At 54.6% G+C, this 22,674-nt stretch overlaps 1 protein-coding gene across 1 annotated transcript; it reads right to left on the bottom strand.

Annotated features, from left to right (window-relative positions):
* Nucleotides 1-6,448: 6,448 nt before the first annotated feature.
* MMD2 (monocyte to macrophage differentiation associated 2) lies at nt 6,449-22,449 on the bottom strand. Its single transcript, XM_065644591.1, has 7 exons — nt 22,063-22,449; nt 10,156-10,237; nt 9,098-9,258; nt 8,933-9,007; nt 8,529-8,630; nt 7,882-7,951; nt 6,449-7,526 (listed from the first exon to the last, which is right to left on the bottom strand). The coding sequence occupies exons 1-7, from the start codon at nt 22,107-22,109 to the stop codon at nt 7,323-7,325; spliced, it is 741 nt and encodes a 246-aa protein (XP_065500663.1). The 5' UTR covers nt 22,110-22,449; the 3' UTR covers nt 6,449-7,322.
* Nucleotides 22,450-22,674: the final 225 nt, after the last annotated feature.

Genomic DNA, 22,674 nt, shown 5'->3' with positions numbered 1-22,674 from the left:
CTTTGGTTCCCACATCTCCTCTGCTGAGATGGAGAGACTGGGTTTGGCTGCCATAACCCCAAATTCAGTTCTGGTAGTGCCCTGACTGAAAATACAAATAAGTGCCATTTTTTCCAGAGCAGAATTTCCCATTAGCCTGAAAATGTTCAATTCTCCAGCACAGAAATGGAGATAGACACACAGCTGCCTCCCAGGCAGCTTCTGCTGGAGGTGGGAGCTGGTGAGCCCCCGCGTGAGCATCTCCTGCTGGAAATGGTGCATAGTGTATTTATCATCCAGATCAGGGACAGGAAAACATGTACCACTCCGGTTATTATTTTTGGGTGCAAGAAGATTTCCATTTTCCACTCAGATCCAGTTAGGATGCCTTTCGCTTGCCCAGTTTGTCTCCCGGATTTGTGCAAACTATTAACGCTGTGCTGCTCTGGGTCAGCCCCAGGTTTTTCCAGAAATAATTTCTATCTCCTTTCAGATTAGTGATAAAAGCACTGAAACACTGAGGGCATGCTAGTAGCCAGCAGTGCCCAGCAGTGATAATCTTCTCTGATAACTGCCTTTGAAATGGATCAGGTTTATTTAATGCCGGCTTTCTTGACACTGTATAATGTCAGCTCGAAATATTGGACTGGATTGACTTTTTTAATATGGGAGAGTGCAGATTTTTACAAGAATATCACCTCGCATAACTCAAATGCTTCGCAAAAGCGTATTACAGCCAGAGAGACACCTCTCGTGTCAGAGACTGAAATAATTTCTACTTGCCAGGAGTTAATTTCCATATAGCCACGTTGGATGGCAGGAATTTATTCCTGGTGCTGAAGTCTTTAATCAATTAAAGCCTCAGCCAGGTTTCTCCCTCTTCTCCCTGAGGGAATGCTATCAAGCCAATCAACCTGTAGCTACCAGGTCATCTCGCTCCCTTTTGGGAAGAGCAGCAACACTATTAAAACACTTTTCAATCTTCTGGAATTTCCCTGGGGTTTGTCCCCACACAGACGCAGCTTTGCATGGATGGGCAGTGAGATTTCAGCTATAACCATCCCAGAATGGCAACCAGAAAAGCAATTTCCACAGATCTCTATTTGAAAAATTTTCCAATTTTTTTTTCCTTTTTCTTTTTTTGGATGGAAACTACTCCAGTCGCAGCCTCGGTCTGATGGCAACAACCACAGCCTGGATGCTGCGAGCAGAGGGAGAGGCCACTCCGGCACTGCAATGTGGAACAAATTATAACTCGGAGAGCAAAGGAAATGAGAACACCCTGGACACGGCGGCTTTGACGTGCGCTCCTCGGCTCCAAATCCTGCCCCTCTGCAGATCCCGTCCCTGCAGCCCGGGCAGAGCCCAAACCTCCGTTCCGAATCGGAGCCCCCACTCCCCTCCATTGTGGATCAGGTCCCCCCTTCAGAGCCCGGCCTTTTCTTGAGTGAGTTTTATCCATCTAATCTAGGGACAGATCGGAGGCTGATAATGTCGATGCCAGCCTCGGTGCCGTCTTCAGCCGGATCAGAGCGAGTAAACTCCTTACCGCGTTATTATTAGCAGCAGGCGCTCTGCGGTAGCACCCTGGACCCCGTAGCACAGGGACCAGTTAAACAATATAAAGGCAGTCCCAGTCCTGCAAAGATGAACTAACAGTTTCTCCTAAAGGCAGCTATAGCTCCATGAATAGATTATAATAATTTGGGACCCCATTCTGCAAGGACAACAGGAGTCCTTTTAGCAGGTTTTCTTTTCTTGCCTTTTCTTTTTAATTTTTTCATTATTTTTGCAGGATCTTTTGAGCCGCCAACATGCATCGGCTCTCTGGTAATGCACAAGTACAAATGCCAGCCCTCTGCCTGGGCAGCTCTATTCACACACACGGCAAGAAACATTTCACAAAGAGCGTTTCCTTTCCACTGCCTTCTGAGCAGCAGAGTCTCGGTAGGCTGCCTAATTATAAGACCCTAGCAATAATTTTTTTTCCAGCGATAATTAACTGGTCCTGGAAAGCGCTGAAAATAAGCACTTCCCAAGCAAGTAGCAAACTCCCCTGAGTTTTCTCTGCTAAAGTTGCAACTCAGCATGAAGCTGCTCCAGCCTCACAGGGACACACACCGTCCCAGCACCTCCCCACCAAGGCCTGAGATGCCACAACAGTCACAAGCTGCTGGACACAGGTGAAATAGTGTGTGTGGAGTAGCGGCGGGATCCCAAGGGGTGTGCAGTGGGGATAAGGGTCCCAAGGGGTGACCAATTAGGAGAGGGATCCCAAGGAGTGTACAATGGGTCAAAGATCCCAAGGAGCATGCAATGGGATAGGGATCCCAAGGGGCGTGAAATGGGATAGGGATCCCAAGGAGCATGCAATGGGACAAGGATCCCAAGGGGTATGCAATGGGACAGGGATCCCAAGGAGCGTGCAACGGGACAAGGACCCCAAGGTGCTGCGTCCCCCCAGCACAGCCCTCCCTGCCCGCTCGCTTCCCCGTCTGTTTTGCAGGCAGCAGGGCAGGTTGGGTCTCCAACGGCAACCGGGCAAGCCTCAACCCTCACCGCCGCTTTCCTCCTGCCCCCACTTTCCAAGGGGACAAGAAACAAACACTCCCGTTCGAGCAGGCGAGGAAGGGGACGAGATCAGCTGGCCCCATCCCGGGGAGAGGCTCCCGTTGGCGGGGGTGTCCCGGGGGATGTCACAGGCGAAATCCTCCCCGCCACCCCATCCCCCCAGGGAAAAAAAAAAAAAAAAAAAAAAAGGGTGATACCCCGGGCAGGGTCCGTCCGCGCCACCCCCCGCGGTGCGCGCCCCCCGCCCCCGGTACTCACCCCGCCAGCCTCGGCGCGGCCCCGGCGGCTGCAGCGCCCGGAGCCGCCGGGGCTGCGCGGCCGCGTCCCGGGGCGGAGCGGAGCGGAGCGGCACCGCGGCACCCCCCAGCGGCCGCCCGCCGCGCAGCGCCCCGCACCGCGGGTGGGAGGACCGGGAGGGATGAACGGGGGCACCGCGGCGTGGCGGTGGCCGGTTCTCCACGCTGGGCACGGTGCCCGGTTAAAATTCTCGGCGGGGAGCGAGCCGGGCAGGGCTGCGCGGGCGGCGGCGCCTTGGCTGCGTGGGCAGCTGGCGGCTTGGGCTGAACGGGTTTTATCAAACGAGCTCCGAAGTCGACCTGGAGATTCCTGTGGCTGGTGGTTGGAATCGGGAAGGGGTGGATTGTGAGTGCGCTGGGGAGTTGTTCGAGACAAGGTGGTCGCTGATGCTCTGCCTCTCGCAGTTAAAAATTCTCCTTTTGGTTAAATGTGTGTTTTCCGTCCGATGGTGCAGAGGTTACTCTTTGGGTAGGAAGGTGCGTTTGCCACCCAGACCACCCTCTGAGAATGACAGCACAAAGGCAAAGTGAAGTCAGGAGGCCTCCGGTCCAGCCCCATTGCCAGCAGCAAAGAAATTATGAGTGAGGTGGAAGTTGTGGGTCAGGTTTCGGGTTGAGTTCAGTTGCCTCTGGAAGCAGGGAACCCTCCCCAGCTCTCCAGGAAAGCTGCCGAGCATTGCAGCATGTGAGGAATCCGGCCCTGTTGTAATTACGATGGGGAGGTGCAAGTGAGAGGGCAGCCAGTGGATGTGCAGAGCTGACAGTGCAGCCAGCAAGCTCCCTGGATGGGGCAAAATGTCCCTCTCCAAGAGGAGCCAGTGCCCATGGGAGAGGCTGGTGGGAGTCAGTGGGTGATGGTGGGGGGCGGGGGTTTCCCCTCTGGCGTGCACAGCGAGCAGTGCTTACCCTCTGCCCACTCTACCACAGGTTTTCCTCCTCCCTAGACCTGGCATCCTTGCTCCCCTGCGGCAGCAGCTCCAGGCATCGACACACGTCAACCACAGACTCGGCCACCGCAGGAGGGGAAATTACAAGACCAGAGTGGGCGTGCAGGGCTTTGCACTGAAACCGCTTTGGTGAAGTGCTGGCAAACCCTTCAGCCAATGCTGCCGAGCGCAGGGCTGCCATAAGCAATCTCACTGATTTATTTTGTTTTAAAGGAAATTCTGTAGCTTGGGCCCTGACCTCCCGAATTTCCCTGTGCAGCTGGTGTGAAGGGCAAAGTGGCACTGCCCCCCCCCCGGCAAGCCAAGCCAGCAGATGGCAATGCCATCCATGCACCGACGTGAGTCGGTTCTGAGCTCTCCATCGCCGTGAGCGGGGCCTCGCTGCAGCTAGTTGAGCGGTTCTTCTCCTCACCGGGGCAGTGATGCCATGTGGGGCAAGTCAGATAGAAAATTAGCTCATTTCCAGATGCTGCAGGGAAACTGATTTTGATTTAACAAGCAGCCAATAGTGAGGTATCTTGAGTTTTTATTTCAATCCTACTCCGCAGGAAACAATATTTGCTAGCGTTATTTTTCTTACATTTCTTTTTAATTTGACTCAATACTGTGTTAAATATAAAATACTGATTGAACACAAACGGACAGTGAAAAACATGAGATGCTAGAAAATCCCTCAAACCCTCCTCCAGACATCCTGAATGTTATGAGTCATTTAAAATTAGCATAAAATAGGAGGACAATCCAATAACCTGTTCTGTGCCCCCCACCCTGCTTTGCAAGGGAAGGACTTAGGAAGCAAGCGAAGAGGGGGACTTCCCAAATACGGAGAAGCCTACTCGGCATATCTGGGCTCAAGGCAGGGTGGTGATGTCCCCAATGGAGCCTGGCCACCCATCCCCACCCAGGCATCTGCCCTGCCCTTGGTTTTCAGCAGAGGGCTGAGAACGAGTGGCCTTGGAATGGTCCTTCTGGCACATCCCTGTGCCTTGAGAGCCCCTGGGTTGGATTTAGGGCCAAAAGCCCCCAGTGGTGAAATGGCTTCTGAGATAAAGCCCTTGGGGATGAAGCCTGCGGACCAAATGCGACCGTGGTCCCTGGGCTTCCTCAGCCCCTGCCAGGTGACATTTCCCTGGGGGCTGGGACGGCTGTGTGCACGGTCTGTCCCCAGGGTGATTACCCTGCGGGATTTAGTGACAGAGAGGGAGGAGACCTGGGCTGAGCTGCAGTTGTCACCGTCCCCTGTGGTGGCTCTGGGAATCCAGTGCCTCAGACTCGGTGGAAGTTGCAGTGTGTCTGTAAAGCACCAGTCAGCTTCCAAGTGCTTCATGGGGTCCTCACATGAGCCCTGTGAGGTAGGTTGGTGTCTTCACCCTCATTTTACAGATGAGGAAACTGAGGCACGGAGAAGGGTAATGACTTGCCAGACAGAAAAAATTGCAGGTCCCGGTCTGGGACCCCGTATCTTGCTATTCCAACCCCAAACCTGCTCTACCAACTGCTGGTTACTCTCAGCTCATCCTTCTCCTCCCCTCTGGCTGTGGTAGGTGATGGAGCAAGGGCTGGGACCTGGGGGCCTGGAAGAGGCAGCAGCAGAGAACGGGCTCACTCCGAGTCATTCCCCCCGTCCCTAAAACCACCCGTCACCCCAAGAGGCGTCGCAACCCAAAGGCTGCTTTGGGGTGCCTGCGGCAGAGACCCCCCGGCAACTCTATGCTGGGCACAGCACCTAGGGATCCTTATAGGAACCCTCTGCCTATGGAAGTGAAAACTCACAGGGTTTTTTTTTCTGCTAACCTGGCGACCACAGCCACCACGTCACGAGGGGAAGAGTATCTGGATACATTCTCTTTGGTGATTTTCTGCCAGGGTGCTGCAGGCTGGGGGACACCCTAAGCTCTGTGGAAGATGGGGCAGAACCGGGAGTTCGGCCCCTCAGCACGCTGCCAGAGAAACAGGAGATGCAGGACGGTGGCCATAAATCTCCTTCCCTTGCCACGTCGCACTGAGACTGCTGCGATTGTGATTAATCAAGAGGCCAAAGAGATGATGGAGAATCGATGCCTTCAGGGGCTCCCAGGGAAGGTGCAGGCAGGGCTGAGAGCAGCACTGCTCTGCCAGCTCCTGGCACAGACCCCAGCACAGACCAGACCCTTCTGGCTGCAGCAGCTCTGCCAGCGTGTTTGGGGAGCAGGACCAGGTGTGGTTTTCCCATTCCATCAGCATCAGGGCTGTTCCTAGACACCAAGCCTGACAGTATTCACGAAGCAATCAGACAATGCGCTCAGACACACGGTGTGAATTTTGGGGTTGTCCTATGCAGGGACAAGAGTTGGACTTGATGATCCTTGTGCGTCTCTTCCAACTCAGGACATTCTATAATTCTGCAATTCTGTGATGGCTGGGCAGGCACTCCATGTCCAGTTATCCTGCCTTGGAGGGCACTGTGTAGCTGTGATTAGGGTTGTTTAAAACCCAAGCATCACTAGGACCACCCCATCACAGCTCACCTCTGAGCATCACATAGATGTGTCTCTTCTCGGGAATGTCAGAATTCCTCCCATAAGTGGATTTAAATCTGATGCTGAGCTCATCATCAAAATGAGAGCAGAGAAGGAAGGCAGCCCTATGATCCCAGTCCAAGGAGGTTCACTTCCCTCCCTCAAAGACGAAGAAAATTCCCTGATGCGGATGGGCCGACCCCAGCCAGGTGGATGCCAGACCAGGATCCCCCCTGGTCCCCGTGAGATGAAGGCATGGGCATGGCAGAGCCTGGGAGCGGGGCTGCCACTCCAGGGAGAAAATGTCCAGGAGGAAGCCCCAAGGGCCCATCTAGTGGGGATGTACCGAGTTGTGCACTTGATACTGACTTAGAGAAAGTGTTTTCCAATGCTCAGGGACTCCGGGGAGCCCTGGAAGACATTCAAGTTTCAATCTCAGGTAAGGCTTTGTTGAATCAGACCTTCCCAACAAGAACTTGGGAGGGGGTGATTGATGCTGACATGACTTGTGGCTGTTTAGGACCCAAGCCCGGGTGGTGCGGGGGTGCCAACCTGGCCCCCTGCCCAGCTGGAGCAGCCACATGCTCAGGCATCCTGGGGGAAAAGGGTCGGGTCTCTCCCCCTGCCCTGACACCTCTGGTCCCCTGATTGGCTCCAGTAGCCAAACCCAGGGTGTCACTGGCCAGGGGTGTGTGGGGCCAAGGTCCCCACTCCCAGGGGATGCTCAGGTCCAGGTGGGTGAGTGAGACCCTCCCCAAGGTCTCGGTGAGCGGTCGCTCCCTGTCAGCCAGTCACCATGTTACAAAACCTTTGCCTAAAAAAATAAGCAGTTCCCGAGGTTAAAAAAGAAAAAAAAAGAAAAATCTGTTTCAAATCAACCTCCAGGCTCTCCTGTCCCAGCGGGAAGGGCACTGGTGGCTGCTGCCCATGGGGTGAGCGGGTGGTTTGGGGTGAGGCCCTGGGCAGGCTGCCTCCCCGCTCCCCTCTGTGCCCCACGTGCCGGTTTGGTGCAAACGATGTCTTTAAAGCATCTACCGGGATGTTTTAGCCTCCAGCGTGCTGGGCCGGTAGAGGTACCTCCAGATGGCGTAGTAGTGGATGCCAGCTCCGATGGCCACAAAGAGGTGCCAGATGGCGTGAGCAAAGGGGATGCGGCCATCGCTTTTGAAGAAGACCATGCCCAGGCAGTAGAAGAATCCACCGGCCACCAGCTCTGGGAGACCATCCCTGTTGGGCTGCGGACAAACAGGGAGGCAGGACTCAGCGGTGGCTGTGACTTCCGTGCCCTGTCCTCACCACTCCATCAAGACCAGGAGCATGGCAAGGTGCAGGTAGGACCCTTGCTCTCCCTTCTGCTACACCATCCTCTCCAGCAAGGCAATGGGGAACCCGGAGCTCAGCTTTGCTGGGAGGCTTTCAATGCTGGGGTTGCACATGGTACCTACTGGGCACCCAAATCATTTGCAAAACTGAGCTGGTGCACGTCATGTTTGGGGATGGTTTTATCCATCACCAACCTGCTGGAGACAAACTGGCCCTGCTGAGACTTGTCCCTCACACTGAGCCCATGCACTCCCAGTGGTGGCTTACCATGGAGAGGATGACCAAGGCGGGGAAGAAGCCCATGATAATGTAGCACACTAGCTCCACCAGCTTGTACCTGGAACCAACAGAGAAGCTGTTTGGAGGCAGGTGCAGAGGGAAAGTTGAGTTTCATGCCTGTAACGTCTGCTGCTCTACTATAGGAAAAGGGGTGGTGGTGCCACCACAGCAGGTTCCATGTCCTTGTGCTTGCGCCACACCACTGCAGTGAAGCTGGCACCCTGCTCTGAGGGTGATGGACCCACACCCTGGTTTGGGAGCTGCCAGCTCAGGGCCAGGTGCTTGAGGCTTTGGAGGAGACATCTGGAGCCTTTTGCTTTTTATTTGGTGCCACCGTGTGGAAGAAGGAACTCATGGCAGCAGATCTCTGCTCTCACGTCCCTGCTCCCGTGTCCCTGCTCCCACCCTGTCACCAAAGCTCCTAAAACCAGGGTGCAGATGGGGAAGGATGTGGTCCAAGGAAGCCCTTTACCAGCTGGCCAGGAGGCTACCCAAGAACCCTGTACCTGTCTGTCTATCTCCGTCCTTCTTGCTCTTTTCTGCAGCTTGACTACCTCAGGGTGTTATGATGGACGGGCAGAGCTGAGCTGGGCTCCGTGACATCCACCAGCGTGGGGCCAGGTATAGGCACTCACCGCTCATGGAAGAAGAAAACGTAGATGGTCCCAATAGACGCCATGATCCAGATGATCCAGCGCATGTGGGAGGCCCAGGGACCCAACTCCCGCAGGTTCAGCCTGCAAGACCCAGGTCTGTAGTGAGGGGGGGTCCAGGGCAGCACCCCAGTTGGGGCTGCAGGCAGCGAGAGGGGAAATGCTGCCCTCAGCCCCATGGCTGACCCACCAAAGGGTCCTCCCAACTTGTAACTTCAACTTAAAGGGGTTAAAATCTACAGGATAGGAAGGTTTTGTGGAAAGGGGTAGAGCCGCAAGCAGAGCCAAAGCTGGAGAAGGAAACCCTATTTGTTGGTGCCAGGCTGATTTTTTCCTCTCCAGTGGGACCAAGTAATGCGCCGCCCCCCACCCCGCCAACAACTCACCAGGGGGCATACGATGCCGCAATGAAGAAGTAGATCACCATCCTATCGAACATGTGCAAGCAGTGCTCCACAGTCCTGCGGGACGGACAGACAGATGGGTCACAGCCTGCAGCAACGTGGGCCTTCAGACTTTCTCCCCCCATCCCAAGCGATCAGGGCTGGTACCTGAGATGCCTCTTCTTCCAGGAGATGGTGTGGAAGACGGTGGAGACAATGAAGAGGCTGGACAAGCCAAAGCCATAGATCCAGGCTGAGATAGTCTCCCACCGGTCATCAGAGAGGATGTAGAGAATGGAGCTGCCGAGGATGCTGGGCAGGATCCAGAACTGGAAGGGAGAAGCAAATCTGTTGTTGACTCTGCATTTCCATTGATGCCTCATCGCTGGAGATATCCCAGGTCAGGCTGGACGGGGTTCTGAGCAACCTGAGCTGGGTGAAGATGTCCGTGCTCATGGCAGGGGGTTGGACAAGGTGGGACCTTTGAACGTCCCTTCCAACCCAAACTATTCTGTGATTCTGTGATTTTATGATTGAGCAGCTACAATATAGTCTCTGCTTTTCCTTTTAGGTGGTTTTTTTTTTGCTTCTTGAAGACATCACCCGTAAGGGCCAGGCTGGCTGCCCAGGCTGCCCAGCCAGGGTCTCTCCCTGGGTGGTGCAGCTCCAGGGTAGGTTGTCCAGGTGGAGGTAGGCAGGAGGAGGATGGACACCTCTGAGTCATCTCCAGGGCTGGGAGCAGGAGCTGCCAGTTCCCCAGGGAAACCCTGATGCGGGGAGCGCCTGCTCCGTGGCTCTGTGGGCAGCCCCATGGGGTGCCTGTCACCATCCGTGCTGTGAAAAACACTCCATTTTCAGGGAGCTTTGCAAAATACCCCCTCTACACTAATCCCACAGCCAGCTTCCCTTTGGACACGGGGCCATGGTGGGTGAGAGCAAGGAAGATGCACACCAGATTCCCAGGGCAGAAGGAAGGAGTGCATCCTCGCTCCACGGGAACATCTGGGGCACATCTGCCTCATCACAGCCCCGAGACCCTCAGGAACTGCTCCAGGGTTGAACAAAGACATTTTTAATCATAGAGGCATAGAATCATTTAGGTTGGAAAATACCTTTAAGTTCATGGAGTCCAACCATAAAGACTGGTGTCCTTTGAGGTTCCTCAGGGGACCCACAGAGAGCTGAGCACCGTCCTCCCTCACCCTGGGACGGGGACAGGGACTCACCGCATGGGTGGCACAATTCGCCGCGTGCTCGTACTCCGTCGGCTGGTACCTGCAGTTGGACGGGACGCGGTGATTCATGAACCTGCAGCGAGAAGCGGGGAGAGAAACACACTCAGGGGATGGGTTTTGGGGGAAAGACCTTTTGGAGGGGTCTGCAAGTGATCCTGGCTTGTCCATCTGTCTGTCCCCAAATGCCAGGACCCCAGGTCTTGCTCAGCTCCAGTGCAAACTGAAGCGTTTCCCGGTAGCTGCCATTGCTGGGAGAAAAGAAGGCAGGAGGTGGCTCTGCCTGCTGCTGTGGGCAGGAGAATAGACAGGGCAGCGGTGAGAAGAGCCCCAGCAGTGAAGAGGACACATGATGCAGCAGGAGGACCTGCTGCAAGTCCCCAACCCAGCCAGCGGTGACACCCTCATGTCACAGCAGTGTGCCTAGCCCCAAGCGGGGTATCTCCCATGATACTTTCAGTTTCTGGGTACCACCTGCATCTGCTTCCTGCCCATGGGGGCTGTGTGTCCCAGCACAGATTGCTGCAGGGGGAAGCCCCACCACACTTCCTTGGAAACCTGGGTCTTTATTTCCGTTTCCCTTAGTCCAAGGTATCAGCTCGCTCTTGGCGTTCAGAGGAACGTATTGATTTCCCCTGTCAGATGAACACACAGTGATAAAAAATTGCGTTGGGCTTGGCTAGTCCACTGCTAGGTACGTAATGCTGTATTAAGAGGCAAGTTAAATGTGCGTCCACGATAACAGGTCGGAGCAAAGCGCTGCCTTGCTCGGCATCCTTTTCTGGCAGAAGCCAGCAGTGGAGTCTTGGCAAAAGGGAAAAAGAAATGGGCAAATAGAGAGTGATCCTCCCCGGGCTGCTGCTGGTAATCAGGGGTTTAAAGACCTTTTCTGCTGCGGTTCAGGTCAGGACGGCCGCGCTGAGCGGGGCTGCGCTGCGGGACCTGGCTTAATTTGCTTTCTGACCCTGTTAGCTCCCAGCTCCGGCACCATCTGCAGCGCATTTTACAGCTGAGCTGTGCCTGGCAAGGGGGTGAGGGGGCTGGCAGGACCTTGCTGCTGGGCACAGGGTGACCCCTCAGTCTGGGGCACGGGGAAAGGCAGTAGATGTCCCCTCTCCCTGTCCCTGAGCCACCCACACCCATGCAGGCTCCTTTGTCATCTCCCGCCTGCTCAGCCCCACTGCAAGAGCCTCTATCTGTTAAACATGAGGCAGGATGGATTAAATACTTCAAATAATGAGGATTTGAGTGTGGGGGGAGTGTGGCCACAGCAGGTCTGGGCGTGCGAGGAGCTCCCCAGAAAGCAGCAGTGACAGCCCACATGGGGACCGTGTCCCCAGCCCTGCACTGCCTGCTGCCAGACCCCGGCACTGTGAGAAGTGTGGTCGTTGTCACCAAAAAGTGGCTTGAATTAAGAGGGGGAAAAAGATGGGATTAAGCTCCCACCACTCTTCAAGTCAAGGACCCACGCTGCGTAAATCCAGGCTTAGCAAGGCTGATGTGGCTGGGAAGCAGACGGGCATCCCTGTGGTGGTGGCTGTGCCTGGCATGCCATCGCCTCCATCCCAGGGGACACCGGGGACACCTTCTCCATCCCACTGCTCCGGCCACGAAGGCTGGCCAAGTTCCCCACACTGGAGCCGTGTCCCCCTGGCAGGAGGACATTACTGTCCCCAGCGTTGCCAGGAGACTGTCCCCAGCTCCTCTTCGCTCTCTGCTTCCCTTTCTTTTCCCTTTTAATAATAAGAAGTGGGGGGGAGGGAAGCCCAGACATCCCGCCTGACGTTGCGGTTGCTGAGGAAACGTGTACGAGGCTTTTCCTTTAATTTGTTTTAACAAAGCCCCGCGCGGTCTCCCCTCTGCTCTGGCAGTTGCTGTTCAGAGCAGTAACAGGGAATGGTGGAGGGGCTGGTTCCCACAGCCCCTGCCCGCCAGGGCTGAAGGATGCCCGGACCCTTTGGGAAGGGATCCCTGGGGTGCAAATATCCTCCCCAGCTCTGATACAGGGATGGAGAGGCTGGCAACTGCCACCCCATGGGATGAGGTCAAGCAGAACATGCATCCCTGAAGTCCAAAGTCATGTTGGTGCAGCTGCTGCAAGCACCCACTTGTCCCGGAGGGAGGAATAGACTCCAGGAGGATCTTTATTTTGACCTGGGGAGAGATTGCTCGTTTTCCTGCCCTGCTTTCTAATAAGCATCATCCTGTGAAGGATGGGAAATGGAGCATCACGGATGCAGGACCTGGCTGCAAATTTCTGGATCGGCCTGGGTACAGCGGGGCCCTCCCAGAGCAGCCAGCGTTGCATTTTGGGGCTAGCTGTGCACATTTTTGTTGTCCTCTGTGCTCAGGAGCAGAGCTGTGCAAACAAGCACAGGAGCAGCCGGTGTTTGCACATCTCCTGGCAGGGCAGGATGAGTGCAGGGTTGTTTCCTCACCTTCTCTCCTGGGACTTTATCTCCCAGACCATTCCAGGATGCCAAGTGTCCATCCAGCTCATGTCACCATGGGTGCAGGCCAGGGCACAGGGAGCCCTGTGCCACTCCCAGCCTGCAGAAAGTTGCCACGCTGGTGTGCAAAACCAGCCTCAAACCCGAGCTTCAGCCTGGACAGACGGATGGACGCATTCGGGGAATGCACCTGTTACTCTCATTAGAACTGATGAAAGCCCAGAGCAGCCGAGAGCCACGGGGGTGGCTGCTGTGTGTTTCCCAGCCCCAGCTCTGTGCAACTGGGGCTGGTAGAAGGGGAATTGCTGGCAACCAGGCAGAGCTCTGGGGTTTTTCAATGCAAGAAAATAAGGAGAAGAAGGGAAACACCAACCCAAACTGAGATCTGGTCCCCTGCAGCAAGTCTCCTGCCCGACTGGCTGAATCCACAGTCATCACCAGCTCCATGTCATTGCACACATAGGCTTGGGGACACCCTGGCACCGTTTCTAGGGTGGGAGGAGACGAGAGCGGTTTGTCCCCAACGGCCTCCAGCCTATGCTGCTGCGTACCCGGGGACCCAGCAAAGCCGCGATGAGGTGGCTCGCTTGGCGCGATGGGTCCGGGAAGCCGCGGAAAGGTGATTACACACCAGCTGGGCGCTTCAGTGCATTTTAGCAAGTGTTTTAGGACTTCAAAGTTCAAAAGACGCAGAAATGTTTAAAAACTCATGGACATCAGGAACACGAGCATGTTCATCCTCAGGGATAACGCATGGGAAGCTGAGACCCAAGGGGCTCCGGGCAGCTTTTTCTCCCAGTGCCAGTTCTGGCAGACACTATATGGTCCAGCTATATGAAGATGGGGAGGCTGGTGGGGGTCCAAGCAAAGGTTATTCAGTGCAGCCCCAGGGGTTTTGCCTGCCCTGCTTGTGCCTGCTTCCCCCTGGCCCCTTTCCCAGCGAGGGAGCCTGAAAAGGGCCGGTACAGCAGGCTCCGGCCAGGGAAACAAAGAGCCCCTTGTCCCAGGCAGCCAGGGCAAAGTGCAGAGCCGGCTTCCCAGGCTTGTTCCTTTCTCCTTCTCTTTCTCCCACTCCGTTGTTTTGTGGCTTTGGGGTTTCTTTTTTAAAGACTTTTATCCAAGAACAAAGTCTTGACCTTAAAAATCAGGCAGATCTGCTTGGCTCTTGCTTTGCTGGGGTGGGAGGGAAGAAGGTAAAAAGGAGATTAAATTAAATCATTCCTTGGGGTGGCTCGTGTGTGAGGATTTGAACATCTGAGCTCTTCTGGAGGCACCAAGACAACCTGCATCAACCACTGCATGGGCACCTGCTATAAATCAGACTAGACATGACACGTGGCTGTGTATCTACATATTTAGGAGCTGGGCTCCCCCCGCACATTGCTGAGACTGTGACCATGGCTGTGACACTTGAAAACCACCACATCCTCTTCAGAACTTGTGAAGCACTAAATGCCGGAGCCATGTGTTGCACGGTGGGCTGGGGGTATGAAGGAGCAGCCGGCATGTCCAAGTTTGTTCCCAGGTGATGTGAATCTCCCCAGACTATCTAATCTCTACAAGTTTCACCTGAGAATGGCTTATAAAAGGGCTGGGCTTGCTCAAGCCCTAGTCTAATGTTTTTGGAGGTGGGATGCTGGTTTGCTGTGTGTTTACCCCTCTGCCTAGGGAGCTGGGGTCTTTCCAGACTATGTTCCCTGCTGGGGCGCTCCTGGAGATTTGACTGTAAATCAAGGGGATTTCTCCTTGTGACTGGATGTCACAACTGGGTTTTTTTAAGTGATAGATGAGCTGTTGAAGGATTGTATCATCATGGTGGCTTCTCATCAGAGAGGAAGGATGGAGAAAGCCTTTGCTGGGTGCTGACCAGCAGTGGTGGTAAGTCCTGCTAGGGTCCTTTATCTTGTCCCTTAGTAGAGCAAGTGGTGTGATGCCCGAAGTGACAGTGAGGGAGCAGATGTGTCCCTGCAGGGCAGACTGGCCTCAGGCCCCTCTTCAGTGCATGGTCTGGATTTGCTCTAATGAGCCCAGAAGCTGCACACCCAATGCAGATGCCAGGACTTGGTCCTCGGGCTTGTGCTCATGTGCGAGCTGCTGCAGTGACATTTCTGTGATATGGGGCTTGTTGTGTGCTCTGCTTCTGACCTGTAATCTGGTAATTCTCCAGCTGTGGTCCCTGCTAAAAGGCTTCATCCCCCTGAGCTCTTCTGTGGATCATAATTAGCTCGGTCCTGGGGAGCTGCGTGTGATGATGTGGTGCAGGGCCCCGAGTGCCGCTCATTAATGGGGTGTGATCCCAGAGTGCAGGAGATAGAGCAGGACCACGGGGAGGTGCTCAGGGCCTCGCCTCAAGTCCAGGACATCAATTCTGCAACTCAGTGACACGGGAAAGTCTCAGCAGCCCTCCTCTCTCTCCCTATGGTTGTACCTCCTGGGGCAGAGCCTCCAGACTCCGCAGTACCACAAAGATACTTTATCCAGCCTGGGAGCACTTGAGAAATCCTGCATTCCTTTTCTATCCATTGACACAGGAGTGCTTGCCACTGGGAAGCAGAAAGGCAAAGGCTCAGGCTGATGCTGCCCAGCACTGCCATCTGCAGAGCCACCCACATGGGTACGTGCACCCCGTTAAGAGCTAAAATCTTTATTTCCATGCCTGCTCTTTGGTGCTTGCATGCTCCTACATGAACATATGGTGCTCCTGGTTTGGAAAGCTGAGCTGTGTGTGCTGTAAGCTTATGGGTCTGCTCCCTGAGCTGGGGAAGAAGGGGCAGCCAGGACAAACCTGCTCTGTGGGCTGCTCCTTTGACTCCAGCCCATCCCATGTGAGAAGCAGCAAGATGGCAAAGCATTTTGTTTTGTGCTGCTTCCCGGCATCATGCAAAGAGCTGGCAGCTTGGGTAGGGAGTTACTGAGGCAGCAAACTGAAAGGCTTTTCATCTAAACCAGCATCTCCTAACCTTTCTTATGGGTAAACTAGCAGATCGCCAGATTTCTGGTGTAACTGGCTCAGAAGCCCCTGGTGCAAGCTTTGCTTCCACAAAGCAATTCAAAATGGGCTGCAGACTGAATGCTCATATGTCACCTCTGATTACCCTCATCCTGATTTAACGTGTTCCCAGCTCTCTCACATGTGGGGACACCCTGAGCTGGCTGTAGACCACAGCCTGAATACCATGAGAAACACTGAACAAGTCCACTTGCCTACTGAGAGGTGCTCCCAGACATGGACCACGTGCTCAGCTATGTCCCTGCTGTGTCTGCTACCGAGATGTCCCCCATGGAGGGACAGGGAAGTCCCCTCCCAGTACATCCCGCTTCCCCCAGCGGTGGGTACACAAGGGGCTGAGGCTGGCGGGAGGGAATATGCTGATGTTATCTCCCTGACAACACCAGGGGTAGACCCGGTTCCTGTTCCCAGCAAACACAACCACAGGATGCTCCAAGCCAGGCTAGGCACAAGCACAGGCCATTTCTGCACCTGTGAGAACCCATAAATATCTAGCAGGGCTTGGCTGGTGGGTGGAAACTCAGCAGGTAATTCCCAGCAGGGTCATAACTGTCCATATTCCCACCCTCTGTGCAGGGGTATTTATTTTTCTTTCTGGCAGGCTTTCTGCTTTTTATGTAGATGGTATTTCTGAATCTTCCAAGGTAATTCATGACCCTGCAACTACAGCAGAGCTGTTTGTTTATTCACAACAGATGGGATTGGTGAGTGTTTCCCAAATTACTTTCTGAGCTGGGACTTCTTGTTTCATTTGGTGCTCATGAGATTCCAACAACAGCTGATTAGTCATAAAATTACTCCGATGTCCCAGGTGTTTCAAAAATCTCAGGAAGCCTGTTTCCAGAACAGAAAATTGTCTATTATTCACAATTTTCTTGTTTGGAAAGTCACTGTGAATGTTCCTTGCTGCCTTGTTGGCGTTGCCCTGAGCACTGAAGCCAGTGGGATTAGTCCTGAGCTGGTTCTGCCAGGTTAAACTCTGCAACAGCCCAAGGCAGGCAGCAATGAGTGTGACCACTGACCCCTCTGCCTGCTTTGGGACAGTCTGGGGGGCCAGAGCCTTCCCAGCCTCTAACCCTGGCTGCTGCTGTCACTGTTAAATTACATGGGCAGGTCATGGTTTCTCAGGTCTGTAAAGTTTCCCCAGAGCATCCTCCAAGAGCCAGAGCCTGGCTCTCATTTGGGATTCCTGGATGCTGCTCAAGTACAAATGATATCTGTAAATTCAGCAAATGCCTCTGGACAATGAATGCACAGAAGGAGAATCATGCATTTCACCAGTCAGGAAAGCAAATACTAGGATTTCCATTAGTATTTGCAACAGAGCAGGGCTGTGTCTGATGTTGCAGTACCAGCCAGTGCTGCTGAGCGTAGCAGAGCAGGTAACTCCTTGCTCCTGACCTGCTGATCTCTCTCTGCATAAAATCCTTCCCTCAGCAGCAGCAAGCCTGGACTATAAACTTGCACAGGAGCATAAACTCGGAGCAAAACTCTCCTGAAGGTCAGCACTGCTCAGCTCAACTCATTGGCATCTGAAGCAAACATCAGGAATATGACGCTCGTGGTATCACATTATCAGAAGTTGTGGCGTATCACATTGAGCCCATCTGACTCCGGATTTTCACAGCATGAAAATGCTGAGGCTCAATTTCACCTAGAGGACCCCAAATGGAGACCTGAGCTCTGTGTGTTGGATCATACCTCCTCTGTCTTGCTCAGCTCCTGCTCTGAGCATCCATCCCCTGGCAGCACCTCTGGGTACTCAACCAACCTCCTTTTGCAGCTCCAAGAACAATGACCTGAAATAACTGTTGTGCTCTTTTCCCTTCCTTTCTATAGGAGCTGTAGTCGGTTTGCATTGCTTTGTCTCGCTGTGGAGCTGGGGGTGTGGGAAGGAGGAGGAGAGACAGCGAGCCTGGGGACAGTCCTGGCACAGCCCCATCTCTCACATTCACTGACCTGCAGTGGCTTGAATTTCCCATGTGTTGTGTTGGCAGCCACCTCGTGAAGCTGGCCATAGCGAGCTGTGCCAAAGAATCACATCGGGCTGACATCCAACACCGGCTGAAGGAGGGAAAAGACCATCGTACATCCATTTCCCAGGCAGACAAGAGACTGGCCTTCCCCCAGAAGAACGAGGCTTGGCTGCTGCTGCACATCTCCAGGGTGCTGATTCCCACCTGAGCCTGTCCTGCATGGTCTCCTGACCCTCCCAAAGGAGAGAAAGGGGCAGTTTGAGGGAATGTCCCATCTCCAGCCACCTGTGCAAATGATGCTCTGAGTATTTGTTGTCTTTCAAATACCTGGTTCCAATGATAACTGCACCCTGGGCATCTGAACCTACCTGAGATGAATCCTACTACTGCTGTCTTAGAATCATAGAATCATTTGGGTTGGAAGAGACCCTTAAGAATGAGTCCAACCACAACCTAACTCTAGCACTAAACCCTGTCCCTAAGCAGCTCATCTATGCATCTTTTAAACACAGGGATGGTGACTCAACCACTTCCCTGGGCAGCCTGTTCCAGTGCTAAGATATCCTCTTAGGAGGGTATCTGAGTCAGCCTGGGCTCACAGTGATCAATATTGAATTGGTCAGTGACACCAGGTGATCCTGGTATTTTGGGAGGACTTCTCATTTCTTGGAGTGGTGCCTTTCACAGCAAGAAGATCTCGTCAGCCAGAGGGCAGCCCAGCAGGTCTTGCCGGTGCTGCTGAGAGCTCCTGCCTCCTGAGCAGCTCAGAGCCGCGATATTGATGCTTGAAAGCATCTCCCTTCTCACCACTTCATCCCACGTGGGCTGTGGGGGAAGCAGTGCTCTTGGAAAGCATCTTCATGTGTGTGGGAGCAGGTGAGGGCTGCTGGTGCTTTCGCTGCAAAGCAAATGGGGACTCGATCTTCCTGATGTGCTCAGGCTGTCAGCCTGGTGTTGCTTTTTCTTGTGTTTGGGGTCCGAGCACTCCAATGTTTTTTCTTGCTCCTATTTCTGCTAGCCTTCCTCTCCCTCTCTTGCCTGGAGATGCTGGAGAAGGATTCTGTGAAGGTCTCCTTGCTCAGTAATTATGTTTGCAGGGAGCAGTAAGGAAGGTGCCTTTCCCTGAACTCAGGATTTGCTTTTGGGCAAATGTAGAGTTCAGATCTCCATCCCCTTGTGACAGTGAGGAGGCGGCAGTGTCTACATTGCAAACACTGGGCAAGCGAGGACAAGGCTGTACCATGCACCTACAAAGGCCCCTGCTCTCCCTAACCTCCTGCTTCTTCTGGACTGGGATATTAATGTGGATTTTCCTGGCTGCTCCTCTTTCTTACTCTGCACAGGGCAAGACAAGCAAACGCGGTAAGATTTAGAGCCTTTTACATGAACAAATCAAATTGTGGCCTGCTATCAGTTAATTAGGATGATTCAGTGCCCTGTGCAGCCTGCAGCTCCCAGCAAACCCCTCTCCACTGGCTGCTCCGGAGCTGCTGAAGCCAGACAGATGCAGCAGCTCCCTGCTTGATTGTGTTTCTTTTAAGTCACGGCTCTGGATGGCGAAAGTCTGGCAAGCATTTTGTATCCCTGTGGGGAGATCAAGGCTGAGCTGCAGGTACATGGGCAGGAGGTACCCAAGTGCTGAGCAAAAAGTGGGCCAAAGCGGGGTCAAAGCCAGGGGTGAGGTGGAGGGGTCGGTTACTGGCCTGCTGTGACCTGGATGATGAGTTTAAGTGATGAAGATGCAACTTGCCCTGGTCTGTTGCTCTGGGGGGAACAAGCAGTAATTTGGTGAGCTGGGAGGAGAAGAGGAAAGTGTTGGAGGGAGAGTGGGGGAATAACAATCCGGTGGATGGATAAAGCAGGAGGAAACGAATCTGCTACCAGCATCATGGCTGGATTTGGCCTGTCGGGGAGGAGATGGCTGTTTCTTGCCATGGCGCAGGCTGTGAACAGCACAGCCCTGCAGCAACAGCGCTTTTTAACTCCTTTTCCCTATGGAGGAGCCTCCTGGACCACACAACAGAGCAGAAATCACAGAGAGCCTCATGTATAACCACAACCTACTCGAGCAGCATTGCCATTCATCCCCGTTCCCACCACGGAGACAGCCCCCTCCACTTACTTTCTTCCCCTCCACCCCACCTGTGATGTTCCATCTCCGAAGCCCAGCCCGGAGCGGTTCAGGGACATTCCAGTGACCCTCCAACCCCGAGTTTTCTCTTGGCGTTTCACGAAATGCTGCCGCATTGATTGCTGCCTTTCATCTCTTTGTTCAAAGCCTGGTGCCTTCGCTGCAGCTTTCACACAACAGGTCTTTCATCACCATGCTGTATTTTATTTATTTCTTTTGATGGATGTATTGATGGCCAAGTTCCTCCTTTCTTGCTCCTTGCAGGAATTAGATAAAACGACATTAAAAATGAAGCCGTTCCAGGTTTTTCCACCACAAAGAAAACTTTCTGCTCTTTTTTTTTTCCCAAGGAAGGCCATAAGCAAGAGTTTCTCATCCTCTGAAAAGATGTTGCAAGGTGCTTCTGATGCCTTGAAGGGCATGTGTGGTTCCTGCTCACCCCAGTCCCCATTGTAGAGCCTGGTCCCTCTTGCTTGCAGCCCAGAGAAGCCGACAGAGCATCCCTGGCACAAAGGAATGAGCTGCTTTTAGGGTTTCTTTTGGGATATGCCACAGCAGAGCATATCTGAGGAGAGGAATGCTGCTGTGTGTCAAGCACGGTGAGGATGAGGATTAACTAACTGTTATTTTTATGCACTAGGCTAAGAGGATCTCTGTGGCGATGCAGGGAGTTCTGGGTTAGCATCACGTGCTGGCAACCGCCTTGGTGTGTCTTGGGGTGAAAGTCAAGGGAGCACTCATCTCCTCCCACTCCCCATCCAGCCCCTGGCACCCAGCAAGAAGCAGAGGATGCCCTGTGGACCTGATCCTTCCCACGTTCCACAGCCGCTGCCCCACACATGGGCTCTGTCCCTGCAAGGCACTCTGTAGCATCCCATCCCTCTTTAACAAGTTGTCTTTAGAAAAGACCGCTATGAGGTTGGAGTGCCAGTATTTTTGGATAAATCAAGCAACAGGTTGGCAGGTGGGTCCTGCCCTGCTCTGCTGCCCAGCTCCCAAAGACCCTCTGCACCACTGCCGTGGGGCAAAGATACAGTTCTCCTGTTCTGGGAGTGCAGGGCTTCACTCGGTTCCATCTCCCCTGGCTCTCTCCTCTGTGTGCCAGCTGGGAAAAACAGTTTTGAATTCTCTGTTTTCACAAGGAGTTTTGGAGCAGGTGCATTGTGCTGACCTGCTGGGTACCTCCTGCATGTCCCCCAGGCAAAGGTTATTAGGAGACAGTTATGCCATCAAAATGGTCTTTGAGCAGGTACCCATGTTTCAGGCAGCTTTTGGAGGTGCAAGCATGGATTTTCCCTGTGGGACACTTGGAAGGAGAGGAGCTGGTGGTTTGGGGGTGGTGGGAGAGGGGTCTCCTGCCCTTACCCAGCCCAGGCAAACACCCTTCAGGAATGCTCCTCCCTGGAGCAGGCGAGAAACGCCATCACCACTTCTTTCCAGACAAGTTTTTCTCTGGTATCTGCCTCTAACAGGACCAGTGGGAATCTGGCAGTGACAGCAGCAGAGCCGAATGTGCCCAGGAGCTGTGCCAGCCTGCGGGACCCTCCACAGCCATGATAACATCCCCACCACAGTCACAAGGAGCAGAGTCTGTCCTTTGTCTAACGCTGAGCATCCCCAGCACCTCCCTGAGCCCCGTCTGGCCATGTATCACCCAGCACTGTGTGATCTGACTCATCCTCGGCCACCCAGTGTGCTGGAGGGCTGTGGGCAGCTGCTGTCCCTGTGTCACCCACCAGCTTCCCCAGCTAAGAGCCACATCTGATCCTGCAGCAGTGTGTGTGGCCGAGTGCCCTCTGACCTGTGCCCAGCAGTCCTCAGGTTTCCCCCTACGCAGGTAATGCCACGAGGTTTCCTACCACACCTGAGCTGTTAAAACAGTCCCTGCTGCTGCTGGAAAACCTCTCTTGGAGGGGGAAGGATCCACCACTGGTTCGTTCCATGGGAACCCCGTGCAGCCCCCAAGTCCAGGCTGGGGGATCCACCCTGGGGGGATGTCACCTGGGTCTAGCGGGACCCTGGGCAACATTGGTCCCTCCACGGAGGTTTTGCAGCCAGTGGTGGGGTCTGGCCCCCAGCGATGGGAGGACAACGGTGAAGTTAGACCGAGCGAAAGGCAGCGAGGGCTCCCAAGGATGCTCGGAATTCCTTAGGGATGCAGAAAGGTAGGTAACCTTCTCCCAAAAGCTCAGCTGGCACCTGCCCTGGCCTTTGGGGCACTCAGCAGCTTTTGGAGGTCCCTAAGGGCTCCCTCCCCGCTGGAGCCGAGCCCGGGGCTGTCCGGGAGCTCCGCAAGCACCCAGGGGTCGGGGACCGCCGCACCGACGGCTTTACCTGGCGTAGCGCGTCTTCTGGAAATCCAGGACCCGGGACACGAACATCGCGGCGGTGCCATGGGGGGGTCCGGCGGCGGCTGCGCAGCCCCGGGCCGGGGGTGGGGGCGCGGAAAGTGCCGCCCCGGGGGAACCGCAGCAACTCCGCGGGCTCCGGCGGGCCGAGGAGGAGAAGAGGCGGCTGGTCCAGCCCAGCTCGGTCCCGGCCCCTTCCCGCCTCCCCCCTCCCCGGCTGCTCGGGAAAGCGACACGGGGAAAACAAAGGCGACCTCCGGGAGGGGGGAGCCAGCCCCGCTGCCGCTCTCAGATGTGCGAAGAGGAGGAGGAGGAGAAAGAAGAAAAAAGGGAGGGAGGGGGATCCCGTCCAACTCCACCCGGCCACAGCAACCTGCACGATCTCCCCCAGCCGCCCCGGCAGCTTTAAGCACGGCTAAAAATACTCTCCCCCTCCTCGCTGCCACCCCCGGAGGATCAAATAGCAGCAGATTTGAATTGAAAATGTGATTAAAGCATCGGGGAGGGAAGGAAGGAGGGAGCGGCGGGTGCAGGCAGGCTGTCCGCTTCCCCGGCCACGCTGCCCACGGCCGGGTCCCCCACGAGGGACACCGCGATG

This window comes from Caloenas nicobarica, chromosome 14 (assembly GCF_036013445.1).
Source record: "Caloenas nicobarica isolate bCalNic1 chromosome 14, bCalNic1.hap1, whole genome shotgun sequence".
NCBI lineage: Eukaryota > Metazoa > Chordata > Aves > Columbiformes > Columbidae > Caloenas > Caloenas nicobarica.
The sequence above is the reverse complement of the archived record's forward strand: the minus strand, read 5'-3'. Positions and strand labels throughout refer to the sequence as shown.

What these genes read in the sequence shown, in the direction of transcription:
- MMD2 (XM_065644591.1), bottom strand. Translation starts at nt 22,109, where the DNA reads ATGTTCGTGTCCCGGGTCCTGGATTTCCAGAAGACGCGCTACGCCAG. An exon ending in CAGAAGACGCGCTACGCCAG is followed by an intron (nt 10,238 to 22,062) that starts GTAAAGCCGTCG and finishes TTCTCGCTGCAG; the next exon opens with GTTCATGAATCACCGCGTCC. An exon ending in TGGAAGAAGAGGCATCTCAG is followed by an intron (nt 9,008 to 9,097) that starts GTACCAGCCCTG and finishes TCCGTCCCGCAG; the next exon opens with GACTGTGGAGCACTGCTTGC.